This window comes from Pterocles gutturalis, unplaced genomic scaffold, assembly GCF_000699245.1.
Source record: "Pterocles gutturalis isolate BGI_N339 unplaced genomic scaffold, ASM69924v1 scaffold10110, whole genome shotgun sequence".
NCBI lineage: Eukaryota > Metazoa > Chordata > Aves > Pterocliformes > Pteroclidae > Pterocles > Pterocles gutturalis.
In genome coordinates this window covers 1-15823 of record NW_010145882.1, presented here as the reverse complement: position 1 = coordinate 15823, position 15823 = coordinate 1, and the positions used below count along the sequence as shown (strand labels likewise).

Here is a 15823-nt window from a genome sequence, read left to right as displayed (position 1 = left end):
CCATTGGCCTGCTTTGCTGCCAGGGCACATTGCTGGCTCACATTCAGCTTGGTGTCCACCAGGATCCCCAGATCCCTTTCTGCCAAGCTGCTTTCCAGCTGGGTAGCCCCCTGGTGGATGGTGGTGCATCCACTTTGCAGACATTTAGCATCCCAGAATAAGATGGAGTAGAAAAAATGTAAAAAAGACAGTAAAAATACCACTGTAGTTTGTATTTCCACCAGCTGTTTGAGAGGCACTGCCACAGCTAAATGTTTTGAAAATGGCTCAAAAGCTATCTAGCCATCAGAAAGTATTAGGAAAAAGAAAACAATATGAGATCTGCTCAAGAATCAGTGATTACAGAAACATCTACACTGAAGTCACTGCAGCTCATGTAGATATACAGTGAAGGCAGTTTTACACCACCCAGTTTGGATGTTCATAGTGACACAATGGTAGAAGTACAGCATTCAGGCTGAACTAACTGCTAAAGGCTTTATTACATTTTCAGGCAGTTGGGGCCTGAGCAGATTCTGCGTTGCCATGCCTTTGCATCTACCAATAACCAACACAGGTAGGCTAAAACTAGGCAGAGTATTTTACACAAATAGAATACAAAGTCATTTAATGAAAAGAAGGGAAGGCATTTTAATCTATGATAAGCCCTCTTTTCCCTTAGTCTTTAGTATTTTTGTCCCAAGGTTGTCCATAATTGCTATAGAAGAATGAACACATACATAGTCAGATGTTCTTACAATCAGTGGGTAGATAATTGTGCTTGCACTTAGGGAAGGAAGATGTTAATTTTTCTGAATCCTAAACAGACCACTCAACATTACCTAACCATTATTTAATATTAGGTTGCTTTTATAAAACGGAGCTGTTAACATAATTTTCCTATTATTATCAGGAGCTGATATTTTTTCTTTCATTAAAATAGCAATGAGACTCCCTATGAATCCTACTACAAACTTCCATTTCCCTATGGCTGCAAAAATTGTCTCAGACTGAAAAGTAAACAGTTTTCTTTCAAAGATTGAGGAGAATTTCCCTAAGAATTTTATTTTTAATGCCAATATTTAAGGAGTTATTAAACTATTTTCCCTTCTTTTCATTTTAATTCTAAACATTATTTCTGTATGTTCTTCTAGGTAAAATTGGCTTTTTATTGCTCATTCAAATATTCTATGCAACTAAATGTTCTTTAGAATTCAGAAACTAATATATTTGTAAAAAAATTAGGTACATATGTTTTTAATGACTGAATTTATTTCACTGTTCCAAGATGTGCATAAACTTATTACTTTTTGATGATAGCTTTCAGTTCTTAGGAAGAACATAAGGAACCTTCTATATTTTGGCACTTGAAACTTTCTTGGATTAAATGTCAAAAAATTTTTTTTTTGGCTAAAAATGTAGACTTTGCATATCAGCTTTGCAGTTGTGTGTGACTCGCTTTTCTGCTCAGTTTAGAAGTTAGTGCAGAATGCAGAAAATGCTGTTTTTGCATTTCAGGCCACTAAAAACACACTGACTATTGAGCTACTGAAACCATTAACACAAAAGAAATGGTAGAGGTGAAAAATCCTCCTTATACCCAAGTCTAAATCATTTCAGAACAGTCTTGACTCTGCCTGTCCTCCAAGACTCCCACAAAATATTGATCCAAAATCAAATTACAGTTGTCTTTAGGTCTAGCATTTTCAAAGCAAATATGCTTGTTATCCAAAAAGGTCATGCCTGAAAATAGACAGCCTTAACATACATCTCAGAGAAATGTTTTGGCCACAATCTCACTGTAGGGGGAAAAGACATTTTCAAAGGCATAATAAATTATTTTTTTCCTTACTCTCCCTTAAATCACATGCCCTTAAAAAAACTCCTGCCTTTCCTCTTGAGCTGTCTGATCCGCATCATGATATAGCAATGCTTCAGGGCATTTCCTATTTGACAAAACTAACTGCTCACTTCTAAAAATCCCGTTTCAGCATGACAGAATAAAGAGACTCAAAATCTATTATTTTAAGCTATTGACGTTATTTTTCTCCAACACATTGCCAAGCTGAAACTCTGAATGCCGGCAATACCCACAGGCACGGCTTCATGGAACCTGCTAGGGCTCTGAGGTTTGTTTTACCTTCAGCTAAAAAATTACTCCCATGGAGAATTAAAGCAAGAAGAAACAGAATATAACTCAGGCATTGCTTTTCTTAGGGTACAGCACATATGCCAGCAAAGCTGCTGGAAAGAAAGTTAAACACAACGGATCTTAATGTCTCTGTGTACCCTAAAGTCCTTCTTGCACCTATGCTTCTGTTACAATGGATTTACCTGAAACATGAAGATTGTGCTGATCTTTATAAAACACAAAACAAAGAGGACTGCAAAATGCCCTGCCACTCTAGCAAGACAGGCCTGAAGATCAATGTGAATGAGGAAACTACTCCATGCAACTGTTTTGAAAGCGGAAGTCAGACAACACTGTGGCCATCACTTGCAGGTGCTCCTAGACGCCGCCAGCCCTGGGCTCTCCTACAGCTACAAGGCAAACTGCGGTGTCAGGCTTTCCCTTTTGTCATGCTCATATAACTTAGTTTCAGAAATACCTCCTGAGTTTCTCATCGTTCTTCACCCTATAGGCAGCAGGCCACAGCATTAAACACAAGCCATAGCAGAAAACATTTACATGTAAGCCAGGCCTGAGAAACTTAAACTTCTTTACAAACAGCTTCACAACATTCCTGTCAACAGAAAGGTATGTTTTATAGCAGGGGAAATTAAACAACCGAGAGGTGAAAGAAGATGTTCAAAGAAAGGTTTACAAGCATAAGCCCAGATCTGATGATGATCATGCGAGCACACCACATGACTGCCCTTTCCTTCCCTGCATACAGAGCTCTTTCAGAAACAAACGATTTTCTGCCCCTCCCTTCGCCAAGGGTCAGCGACAGAAGAACTTGCAAAAATAGTTGGTCATTTCTCTCATGGCTGGTCTACATGAAACGCAACACAGTTCAATGAAAGATGCACTATTAACCTGGTTTATGTAGGCAGTGCCTCCTGCACGAGCTACGCCCATCAGCACTGGGTTTGAGGGTGCCCGGAGCAGCCACCCTGCACCTCTAGCCCAGCCAGCGCAGCTCCGAGGACTGCCTGCACGGCGGCTGCTGCTCACACAGACACCACACGCGTGAAAGGCTCAGACACTGCTGCTGGGCTGCAAAACCCACCTGTCAGCTGAGGACATGCCCACATGGTGTAGCGATGAACCATACCTGAGCTCATGGGGTCCAGGCTGGCTTTAGAGCAAGGAGCATAACGAAAACAGCTCAGCACTGTACCCATACTGGTTAAGATCGTAACTCCTTAGTTACAACCGGTAAAGGCATATTCCTTATAGCAAAAGCTAACATTATGCAGGCAGCACGACACCACCCAGCTCACATCTCTCAGCACCTCCATCTAATACATGGTGCTGACCTAACCCTGACTAAGCACCATGTTATCATAGTTATATTGCTAACAATGATCTCAGTGCTGGGCAGCTTGGATGCCTGGAAGAGCTTTAATCACAAATCACTTTTATTTTCACAACAGGTATTATCCTTACAAACTGGTTATTTAAGAGAGAAAAACATGAAGCATACAACAGCAAAGAAAAGTTAAATACCTGATAAATCAATAATAAGTTAACAAACATGACTGGGTCATCTTCTGTGATCTTTATGAATACCAGTTAATTCTCTCACACAATTAATTTTAAATGGAAAAATATTGGTACTCACATAATCCTCTCATAATTCTCTTCTCACAATGAAAAAGAGAAAACTGAGGCAGAGGAGTTAAATAACTCCTCAGTGTAATGAAATAAAACACAATCAAAGCTTACATTTGAATTAATGAGTTTCTTTCCAGTGAAGCTACAGGACACTCACTGTGCAGGCAAGACAACTTGCAAATTTCTGCACTGCAAAATCTTACTGACATCTGCCTAAACCTTAATCCATGGGCTCCTGTCTGAAGAGAAGTATTAACTGATGTTATCCATGTTGGGCTGATGTTGGATGCTTGGGTGCTGGAGCACTGAAACCGTCCCAAGGAAACAGAAATCATTGGCGTGAACAAGGCACTGCTACTTTCTTCTGACCCAGCCACTCTATGTATCCTCTGGAAATTTTGTGTCTAATTTGAAAATTTCAAGTAATTAATTAGTAAAGCTGGTTGGACCACAGCAATCAAAACCTGGATGCATTGGGAGCGCTGGAACTTCTTTAAATCAAAGATACAAAGCCAGGTATAACTAAAACAGAGGGAAAACATGTACAGGAGGCCTTCAGACCTTGTTAGGTGAATAATAACATCAATAAAGTATATTAGAAATTAGTATAGGGTATATAAGGAATGGAAAATTAGATAAACTATCAAAGAAAGCTGTATCTTAAGGTGAAGAAATATGGAGCACATGGTGAGGAAAAGCAGTGAGAACTGCCAGAAATCAAGCTGAGCTATGTTTTGTAAAGTAAATTAAATAACACAATGTTGAGTTAGAGGCTGCTAAAGTTGTCATTAGATTTTTTCACTCTTTACCTAACCATCATTTAACCACACCTTTTTGAGATGATGGACAGTCTTTTTTCATGATGGTTTAGCTTGATTTTCCACCATATCTCCATGGAGTTACCAGCTCTCTCTGCACTTTCCCTCACACTGAAGTCAGCAGCAAAGCCAACAAGCAAAGGGAGAAAATGCACGCTTGTTTCTTCCCCATATTTATGTCAAATCATTAGTTGAGACTTACGTCAGTTTTAAAAACTATGGGTAACTTAAAATCTTGATGATAGCTATTTTTGTTGGGACACTTTGAGACAATTCAGATTGGATCACAATAAAAACTGCCAGGCATTTCCTCAAAATTTTTTTTGTTTCTTTGTTTTTGTTTTTTTGGGGTTTTTTTGGGGGGAAGGGGGTGGGTGGTGTTGTTTTGTTTTGTTGTTGTTTTGGTTTTTGTTTGGTTTTGGTTTTTTGTTTGGTTGGTTGGGGTTTTTTTTTTTACTGATATGCCAAGATCCTTCCAATTTTTCTTTTTATTTGACAAAATTGTAATATGTAAGACTGTGAGGGTGGCATAGGCCCATATTGTTCTCTGCCTCCCCAATCAGATAAACAGAGATAACACATAGTTGGTGTCCTTATCACCAAATTCTGCAAAAGTTATGCAAACATAATTTTATTACAGTAACAACTCTTGCAGTGTGGAAGAAATTCCTCAATATGCAGTTCTTACTTTCCACACCCTCAAGACTTGTCTCTCTTATTTCACCACACACATTTTCAACTAGTCTGAGGTCATTGCCGTGATCCTTGTGGTATTTCTAGCCTGAAGCTCTTGTACTAGTTTCCATTAGCTCCTTCCTCCTGATACTCTGTCCTCCACACTCAGAAAATGTCTATAAATATCTTTAGCTGTTTTCAAGTACTAAGAGAATCAAAAAGTAGATCTTGAAATTAAAACAATTACTTATTTTATATAATTTTCTTCCAGAACAGCCTAAAGAGTTTTGTTCAAGGTCTTAAGTTGTTTGATAACAATTTCAATAAAAACAGGAGCTGTTTAGCTTAGCCCAGTACTACTTCTTACTGCTGTTTCATCCTTTTCTTCTATTTACAGTGACTTGCTGTAATTCTGCAATAGATTTGGTACTTAGTGAAAAAACACATGGAAAATTCAGTAGTCACACAAAATTTCTACCAAAGTGTTATGAGAAATAAAGATTTTTAACTGTCACTCAAATACTAGCACTCTTCTACAAACAGATATGTTTAGCTGGCTAAGAAGAAAAAGCAAAAACCAAGAAGAAAACTGACTTCTTCTACCTAAAGAAAAACTGGTATTTGTCCTATCTGATTGCACATAAAATCCATGAAATAGCCCACTGCCACAAGACAACTTTGTCCATATACCTATGTCAGCGACTCCATCAGGTGTAGAGAGTTACTTCTGTCATCTATAGAGTCTGAAGGGACATTTCAGTCTAACCCAATTCCCCAGGTGAAAAACAATGTTCTGGCACGATGCCTTTTGGACAATAATTGCATCTATACCCTTGCTCTTGCCAGAATAGCCCAGCTGAACAGCAAGATGATTTCCTCATATCCTTAACTGACAAAACAATGTAAGTGAACTTTGAGGAACACTAAAATCCTATGATACTTAATGACAAAACATAAAAAAATGACAACTGAACAACTCAGTGAGATGAACGAGAAATTTCATCTCTACAAGTGCTACTTTTCAGGGGGCCCATAGACTCTGCCATGCCCTGCATTTGCTCCAGTTCACATTCACCAGTTTAGTGTAGTAAAATCAGAGAACTACATATGAACAGGAGCAGGACATGCCTCCACAGGCTCTCGCAGCTGCACTGCTTTTGCCCACCAGAAGCTGAGTCCCAGACCTCTGAAGAAACCAGTAAGCCATGGCCAGCCAGCCATGTTAAGCATTTATGGACACTGTAAGCAAGTATTTTACATAAGGACATCTCTGTTAGTAACTTTAAAAGGGGCAACAGCAAAAAAGACAAGAAAACATCAAATAAATTTCTTGGAATACATGTTCTTCCTCTTGAATAAACACAAAGAGAGAGAGAGAGATATCCTACCCCAACTGTATTTCCTTCCTATATAAATCAGCTGTATCAAACACACATTACTTCAGTGCTGACAATTTTATAAACCCTGATTTTTCAGTACTAAACCGTTTAGAAGTGACGCATTCAAAAGAATGGGACCACTTCAATACTCCATAGCCGTGGAGCATTAAAGTCACATCGTCCATGCATGACTTTGTAGCTTTGCTGTATCTACCAAATTTTCTGTATTCCACAATTCTTCTTCAATACTTCCAAAGTTACTGCATTTCTAAAGAGTTTGCTACTGTCAGTAGCAAGTTTAGGGGTTGAGCCATCAGCATGTAAGAACAAAGCTGGTTACAGCATCACACCAGAAAGCCACCCATGTGGGCTCGAACAAGCAGCTTGACTTTTTGTGACGTCGTTAAGGACCACATTAAACAGGATCTTGGACCCATGAGCTTAGTTAGCATGGTTAAGGAGAAGAATGCCAAGAGGAAATTTACTGGGTTCACTCTTTTGTACTGGGGAGCCAAAACTGGACATAATACTCCATGTGCAACCTCACAAATGCTGAGAGGAGGGGAATAATCACTTTCCTTGAGACTTGCTGGCTAAATTTTTCCTATCGCCAGCTATGTGGTTTTCACCGCTGCAATGATACACTGCTAACAGACAGTCACCTCTGTGTCAGACCCTAAGTCCTTTCTGCAAAGCTGCTCCCAAACCAGTCCGTCCCTGGTCCCTGCCTATGTTGTTGCCCAGGGCTATTCTGTCCCTGTTGAAAGACTCGGTATTTGCCTCTCTGGAGCTTCATGAAGTTCCTGCTAGCTCATTCCTCTGACTCACTGTGGTACCAATGGGTGTCTGGCTGATCATCCAGCATATTAATAGCTCTTCCAAACTTAGTGTCAGATTTGACGCTGCTGATGGTTCATTCCATCCATGTTAAATAGTACTGGTCCCAGAGTCCACCTCTGAGGAAGATCACTGAAAACCAGCTGCCAATTAGACTTTAAAGCATTGGCTTAATGCTTGAAAGGCACCCTTATCTCCCCAATGTGGCTACAAGGATGCTATGAGAGATGTGAAAGGCCTTGTTAAAGCCAAGATAAACAACATCCACTGCTCTTCCCTCACACAGATGGTCTGTTCATCACAGAAGGTAATTGGGTAGAAGCAATGGTACCAAGTCCTTGTCTTTTATAAAAGAGTTGAGTAGCTAAAATTTATCCAGAAGGGCTCCCATCTTGAGAGTTGCTCAGAACATTGCCCCTGATATCCCAAGAGAGTACCCTAATCAGCAGGCTATCAACAAGCCTCTGATGCAGTGATTATCCTCTTATCCTGTTTAAATTGGGCTACTTTATAGCCAAAACGCAAAAGAGGGAGAGAGAGAATGAGAACAAAAACAAGAGACAGACTGTGATACCACAGAGATGACAGTACTTCCCTTTGAGAGCAGAAAACTGAATTCAGGCCCAGCATAGTAACTATGCATTAGAATCACCACCTAAATGTATAAACAGTGTTGGGAGCATGACTAAATCCTAGAGCTGTCCTCATTCAAGGACTTGCTGTCAGCACTGGCAGCAAATGCTAAATACATTGTGCTGAGGGATAGGCTAGTACTATGCCTCTCTGCTTGTCAAAACCTTGCACTTCTTGTGATGCATGGAATTTCAATACACTTTTTTTGTTTGCATGTGCTTGTGCAAATGGAAGGGTCTGGTGTTTGTGTGACTTACTGTTATTAGAGTTGGGCTTACAAATTATACCTAATGTGAAAATTAGACCAAATTTGTTTGAGTGATGGCTCCTGTGCAAGATATGACCCGTGGGACACCTCCATCTGGCCTCCTACCTTTCCTCTGAAGGGTAGTTTGGCCTGTGCAAGCTATTCCAGCTGCCAAATCCCTCTTCCAGCAGACATCAAATGCTCAAAGCCCAAATTGCTGCTGCCAAATCAGAATACGTAGTAGGACAAAGACATTGCACCTTTTGTGATTTGGGGTAAAGAGGAAAGCCACTGCCACCTTGACATAGCTTTAAGTTTATCACTTGGGACCCCCATAACTCTACCTCTCCCTCTATCTTCACCACTTTTCACTCTGGTTTATTCATGTTGCAAGGTCCTCCAATACTAGTATTTTCTCACTATACATATTACCCAACATGGTGAGGTCCCATTTTCTGTTGGGGTCCTTTAGTATCACTGCAGTGCAAATAAATACTAAAGATTGCATTCAGAAAACATTTAAGAGATGTACCAGTGACAGATACAGACTTGCATAGCTAACAGTTTTACTTAGCCCACTGCACATCTTCTACTGCAGTCTCACTGCAATGAACCCATTGGATCCATGCTGGTACAGTCTGTTGCAATGGAGTAAAATTCAGCTTTGGTGCATGCAGCATCTAAAATACACTGCTTATCAGCTTTTTAGTGGCAGATAGAATGTGCTTCTGTCGAGACAGTATGTACTAAATAAGATCTTCCTTCTTGGAAGCATTTTTTTGCAGGTACACACAAGACATTCTTCTATAGGAGGAAGAATGTGTTAAGCAAACAATAACAGAGGGCACAAGTGCTAGCCCAGGAAGGCTCATATTTCACTCTTCCATATAGCTGTCCTTCACAAATCATATACAGACAATAAATTAAACAGAAAAAAACTCACAGCACAATTATATGTTGATATGATAATTTACCTTCTTTTGCCCTTTTGATGCAAAGTATTTCAGAAGTTTGTTTTATTTTCTTTCCAAGTTCAAAAACTTTAGCTATAATTTGAAGAAATGTGGAAGAAGATAAAGTCTAAAAAAGCTGGGCAGGAAAATTACTGTTACCTCAGAATACTTTCATTTCCTAGTATCTGTGTTTCAATTCAATAATTGGAACTACTTGTTTCAGGCTGGTTTTTCTACAGACCTGACAGCCCACATTAATGTATCTGACCATGACAGCAAATATTTACATGATCTTTTTGCATGTTGGCTGCTTTGCATACACTGTAAAAAAGACCAGATAGGGAAAATTTCTTTAAGATGACTGCATACATTAAAGCTATACTCAGCCTTAACTTGAAATGCAGTTCCCAGGGAGTTCCTCTCCCATGAATTAAACTGAAGATCCTGCTGATTTCATTAGGCTTCAATCATGCCCTAAGGACTCTGAGAGGGCAGTGCCACTGCTAACAAATCAGACTTGTCTTATAAAATCTAAGGCTGTTCACACATCTTCTGCCTGATTTAACATGCCTATTTGAATTTCTAACTCATAAATAGTAAATAATAATTACGACCAATGCAAGTCTACCTTTAGCATTTATATTTTTCTGTGCAAGTCTTGCAGTTCATTGTATACACATGTATAGAGTTATTTCTGCCTTTAGGTGACAGCAACCAAGTCACTATCCCTCTCTCTGCAAAAGTTTTTTTATGTTTAAAATTGTAACTACAGCCCTGACTTTCTTTTAAACAGGCTTTGAGAAATACCTGGAAAAAATGCTACAAAATATCCAGGTGCTAGTATTATAATTGGTAACAGCATTTCACATTGCAGATGACACCAAGTTGAGTGGTGAGGTTGACACGCCTGAGGGATGGGATGCCATCCAGAGGGACCTGGACGAGCTTGAGAAGTGGACCCATGTGAACCTCATGAAGTTCAACAAGGCCAAGTGCAAGGTGTTGCACATGGGTTGGGCAACCCTCAGTATCAATACAGGTTGGGGGATGAAGGGATTGAGAGCAGCCCTGTGGAGAAGGACTTGGGGGTACTTGTGGATGAGAAGCTGGACATGACCTGGCAATGTGTGCTTGCAGCCCAGAAAGAAAACTGTGTCCTGGGCTGCATCTGAAGAAGCGTGACCAGCAGGCCGAGGGAGTTGATTCTCCCCCTCTACTCCACTCTCGTGAGACCCCACCTGGAGTACTGCGTCCAGCTCTGGAGTCCTGAGCACAGGAAAGATATGGACCTACTAGAGTGAGTCCAGAGGAGGGCCACAAAAATGATCAGAGGGATGGAACACCTCCAACATGAGGACAGGCTGAGAGAGTTGGGGTTGTTCAGCCTGGAAAAGAGAAGGCTCCAGGGAGACCTTATAGCAGCCTTCTAGTACTTAAAGGAGGCCTACAGGAAAGGTGGGCACAGACGTTTTAATAGTGACTGTAGCGACAGGACAAGGGGTAATGGTTTTAAACCAAAAAAGGGTAGATTTAGACTAGATATAAGGAAGAAATTTTTTATGACAAGGGTGATGAAACACAGGAACAGGTTGTCCAGAGAAATGGTAGATGCCCCACTCCTGGAAACATTCAAGGTCAGGTTGGGTCGGGCTCTGAGCAACCTGATCTAGTTGAAGATGTCCCTGCTCACTGCAGGGGGATTGGACTAGATGACTTCTAAAGGTCCCTTCCAACCCAAACTGTTCTATGATTCTGTAATTTCCATAGAAGGCAACAGCAAATTAATTAATATTAGACACTAAAATCGGCACCTCCTAAAACTTGGGGTTGGGAGGGTAACAAATAATATTCAGAATATTCCATGATTGTCTAAGACCCTCCCTATGCCAATCCTTAAGTGTTTGTGTGATTTTACTCCTGTGAGTAATCTCTCTGAAGGCAAATAAAATGTAAATGTTGTCAGAATCAGGTATTTCTGCAGAGGCCTTTTTATGCCACCTACTTTTAGGTGCAGGTTTGCCAGTGAGGAGCCCTGTCACCCTCTGCTTCTTATTCACCTGGACCAGTGCAGCTGGGCACCTTGGGTGAGACACCCAGAAAAGGTGCCTGCACCCCGGGAGCCATAAAGCTTCATCCTCCTCAGTGACAAAACCAAACCCTTATGTGGTTATGGAAATCCCTCCTAATACCATCCTCTTTCTTAATCCAACCCTGCATGTACAGCCTGATCCTGCAGGAGCACCTACACCTTTTACTGAAGCCAGAGGTTGTAACCACACCCTGCCCTTCAGGGCTGTGAGCAATCACATCAACCGCCCCAACCGCTTGGTCACCAGAGAGGACGCCAGCACCTGCCCTTGCAAAGGATCTGGCCCAGCTTTTGTACAGGTGTGCCACATGAAAGACTACAAGTGAAAATATTTGTCGGTCTTCATTTTGTTGCAGAGGTACCGGAGCAGTGACAGCAGCGAGCTGCAGCGTGGGCACAGGATGGCTGCTGGCGTAACCTTGCTGGGCGCCTGTCAGGTTCTGCTTCCTCCAGGCAAATTGCAAGTGAAGTTTGTTGAAAGCTTTTGAGCACTTTCCAGGTTTCAGCTGATTCTCGCTCTGACAGTTTTGCTAGATAATTTTTTCCCACAGTTATCGCACTGGAAAAACTCCCAGCTTTCAAATAGGTATTTTAAAATACATTTAATTTTCTCTTGCACAGTGAATTTATTTATTTTAATATCTCATTTTGTCTCCAGGCCACAGATTGATGAGACAAGTGCCAATTTCTGATGGACCTCTTAACCAAGAAAGATCTTCATTTTGAAAGTTGTGGCTGAAATTTTAAATGGGCCCACAACTGCAATACTGTTTTCTCGGTCAACTCGACATGGCATGCGACAGCCTCACATGTCAGAATACCATGTCCTATTAGATCAGTCTTGACTGATAAAACCATGATGTTGGGGTAGCCAAAATGCATTACCACTATTCCTTCTCAGGCTCCATGTTAATTCAGACCACAGTTTAAAAACAAACTGACTCATATGCAGCTAATAAAATAGGAACCTACAGAAGCATTAGGATTTCAAAAAGAAAGCATCAGGTTTTTAAAACAACAGCATTGAGATATTAAAAATTCACAAAAGTTGGTCATTTTCCTCACTGAACTTATGTTGGCTGAGGATCTAAACATAATTTGTATTTAAATTAGACTAAATTAAAAAATTAATAGAGATGGAAAGGGAGGTGATTATACATAGCTTGTTTAAAATCATGTGAACATAAATATTTTCATGACACTTTTAAAACTGAAGTTATAAACAGTTTCCTGTTTTTTAAAAATAAAGACTCCCCTTGGGCTGCTGGAAGTAAAAACAATCCTAACAGGACCACACTTTGCAAAGAGTCTCAAAATTAAAATTTCAGAACATTGCTCACGGTGGTGTTAGAACACACTGGCAGAAAAGACTGAAAAGGACATTATTGTAAAAGAAATGCATTGAAGAATAATAATCTAAAATGGAACTTTTTAATAATCATTTTTAGACAATCTTTTAAAACAAACTATTTAGTTCCTGGAACAACTTGAAAAAGACAGATTGTAGGGTGGTGACAACATACTACCTCCTATTTGGCTGGTATGACGATCCCTTAAGCCACACATAGCTGTGACCCCTTCTGGAATGCAAGTGGGAAAAGGCTTATTTTGCTCCAGTTTCAAATCTAAAATCTCTCAGCTCAAATGCTTCATGTTACATAGCTGCTTCCCCCCACCCTGCATTTTGCCTATTCAGTCTGGGATAAGCCAGGGTCTTGCCTCCAGTATATGAAAGACAGGCTGAGATAGAGTGCCTTGCAAGGTCTGAAATCCTGGCCATTAAATAAAATGGTGCATCTTCATGTGACCGTCCCCCATTAGGACCTGGACAACACACTTCTCTCTATGCAACAGACGGTAAAACAAAGGGTTTAAGAGTGAACTACTTAACAGTGAGCTTCTGCAGCTCTGGTCCTCTCATCTCAGCAAAGATACTGTTGAACTGGAAAAAGTCCAAAGAAGGGCAATAATGATAATCAAATGTCCGGGATGGTTTCTAGTTGAAGAACAAGTGACAACAGCAGCACTTCTCAGCCTGGAGAAGAGATGACCCAAGGGAAATTACAGGCCTACAAAATCAGAGATGGCTCAAGGGGAGCAGATAGTGATCTGATGTTTGCTGTCACTTCCAACACAAGGACAAGGGGCCACAACATTAACTTAAAGCAGATAAGCAAATTCCAAACAAAGCAAGAGAAAAGCGATGGTTAGGCAGTAACCAACAAAACTTGCTGCCAAAGTCACAGCTGCACTGTTGCGGATGTGGAAAATTTACATGGGTTCAAAGGGAGACTGAACAAATACCTGGAGGAGACATCTCTCGAGCGTTATTATACAGGCAGAAATTATAACCATGAAATCCCTAAGCTAAAGATAGCTTGAGGCTGGGAGAGCACTTGGGAGAAGGATCACACATACACATACTTCCCCTGTTCTTACTCTTGCCTAGACTAACCGCCTATGGTTCTTACCGGGGACAAAATACAGGACTCTTGGTCTAATCTAGTACAGCCCTTCTCATAACCTACCAGGTTTATTTGTAGTGATGAGCACTTAAGTCTTTCCAGAAACAGGGATGTTATATTCTTTTCAGATGTACACAGACAATGAGAAAGCTGTTTCTAGCTCAGCTTTCAGGGGAGAAAGTGCACAAAGCACTGGTCCTTAGTAGGCCATCCTCTTTGACGTCAACACAAAACTTCCTGAAAGCTGTTTATCAATTCTCAGCTCACATCTGAAACAGAAGTTCAGAGCCGGGATACCCTACATGGCCTGGGGTAATCACTGAATGCCAGCAAAAACCCATGCAGTGAGGCTGGACTGCAAGTCACTTGGGGACGTGCAAAAGCCCAATCCACTTGACATCACATTGAAGCAAATATGTTTTCCAGAAAATCTCAGGGTGAAGCAAGCCACTCGGAGGACGCCCTAGCCAGCAGTGACATACAGGCAGAGATGAATCCTCCGCCTGTACAGTAAACACACATGTGTTACATGCTTCTTCTGAAAACATCTCTAAACCAAAGTGTCTTGTCCAGGTTGGAGTCTTTAAAATTTCTCCCCAAAGAGCCTGATGTATTGGTGGCCCAACAAGCTTTGGGAGGGCGGCAGTGCCACCCCACGAGCTGACATGGGCAGGGATCAGCCCCTTGTCCCTAGCCCCACTGCTCTGCACTTGCAAGCTCTGGGGGTGGCAGGGACCCGTTCCAGCCCTGTTTTCTTCTCTTTTGTTGTGTTTGTCAGATATCATAATACTCTTGACAGAAACTGTCTTAGATTGTTGAGTAATGAGTAAACCATCGTCATAAGCTTACAAGCACGGTATGATTTACAGCCCAGCCTTTGGTTTATGTCACTCTGTATGTTGGGAGATGGGTCTCTAGAAAAGCAGAATTTCAGTTTATTACCTCTGAGCAAAAACATGCCTTCCTCAGCAATCCGCATATGAGTTAATGCCACCTTCTTGCATCAGTTTAACTGCCCTCTGGTGTCCTCCCTCAAAAAAACAGCCTTTATTCGCACTATCCATCAGCTGAGAGCAGAGTCTCCGGGACAAAACCCATTCTTATAAAAGGAGCTCTGGTTCACGGCCAGGCTTAATTCAACCCTGAGATATGGGAAGAATGCAGGAAGCAGAGTCGTCCACCTGTACTACCATATCACCCATATTGCCAGGCAAATGGAAGGGCACTGTCCCAAAGGAAAGGGCATCTCTGTCAACATACCCGTTCAGGTCGTCTGCCTGGAAAGCTACCGCCACACAAATACCAAGTCCTTTCACTAAGAGCTGGATCTGTCAGGAAATAATGTCTCTAGGTTTCTTCCAACTAGGTATGGCTTTGAAGAGATGACAAACCCTGGTGTCTCCTGTCTGAAAATGAGGGTGCAATCTTGTACTAAGTTCACTGACACATAGTGTGCAGGCTTGGCAAAAAATATTAGCAATACTGGAGTTTAACTGTTGGTCAGCATTACATCTCAGGGTCTGCATCTTTCTCCTTGTCTACCATGTTCCCAGCAGACTTTCAGATATTATGAAAATAATTTCACCAGTCCCCCAAAGAACAACCTGACATTAAAAATAATGTGCTACTGCAGTCTTTACTTTTTTAACCTCAAACTATTTTAAAACTATTTTAAATGCACAAAGGGAAAACACAGGCTAAGAGCAGAGAGGACTGAAGCAGAGTCTTACCCAGCGATCTTTCCTTCGTTTGGTTTGCTGACCGCACCACAGGAAGGCTTGCCCGCGTACGGCTGCCCCTCGAAAAGGGGGTTGGTGAATCACCCTCGGACATGGCCTCTAAGGAATCTGCAGACGCTTCAGAGAGGTGTTCTGTCTGGTCACCCAAATTCGACTGTGGGCTCTGGGACAGCTTTGGGCTTCTTGTCTGCAAAAGAGAGTGTTTAATTATTGGCCTACTGAAACTGG

The 15823-nt window shown here is 41.2% G+C and overlaps 1 protein-coding gene across 1 annotated transcript in view; it reads right to left on the bottom strand.

Moving 5' to 3' along the window:
- Positions 1-15779, bottom strand: part of LOC104470562 (sickle tail protein homolog) — a gene marked incomplete at both ends in the record, with an annotated part of 71793 nt that extends 56014 nt beyond the window's left edge. Inside the window, one exon of the mRNA XM_010085529.1 lies at positions 15587-15779. Coding sequence (XP_010083831.1) covers positions 15587-15779 — 193 coding nt within the window. The remainder of the gene's footprint in view (positions 1-15586) is intronic.
- Between the last annotated feature and the right edge of the window lie 44 nt (positions 15780-15823).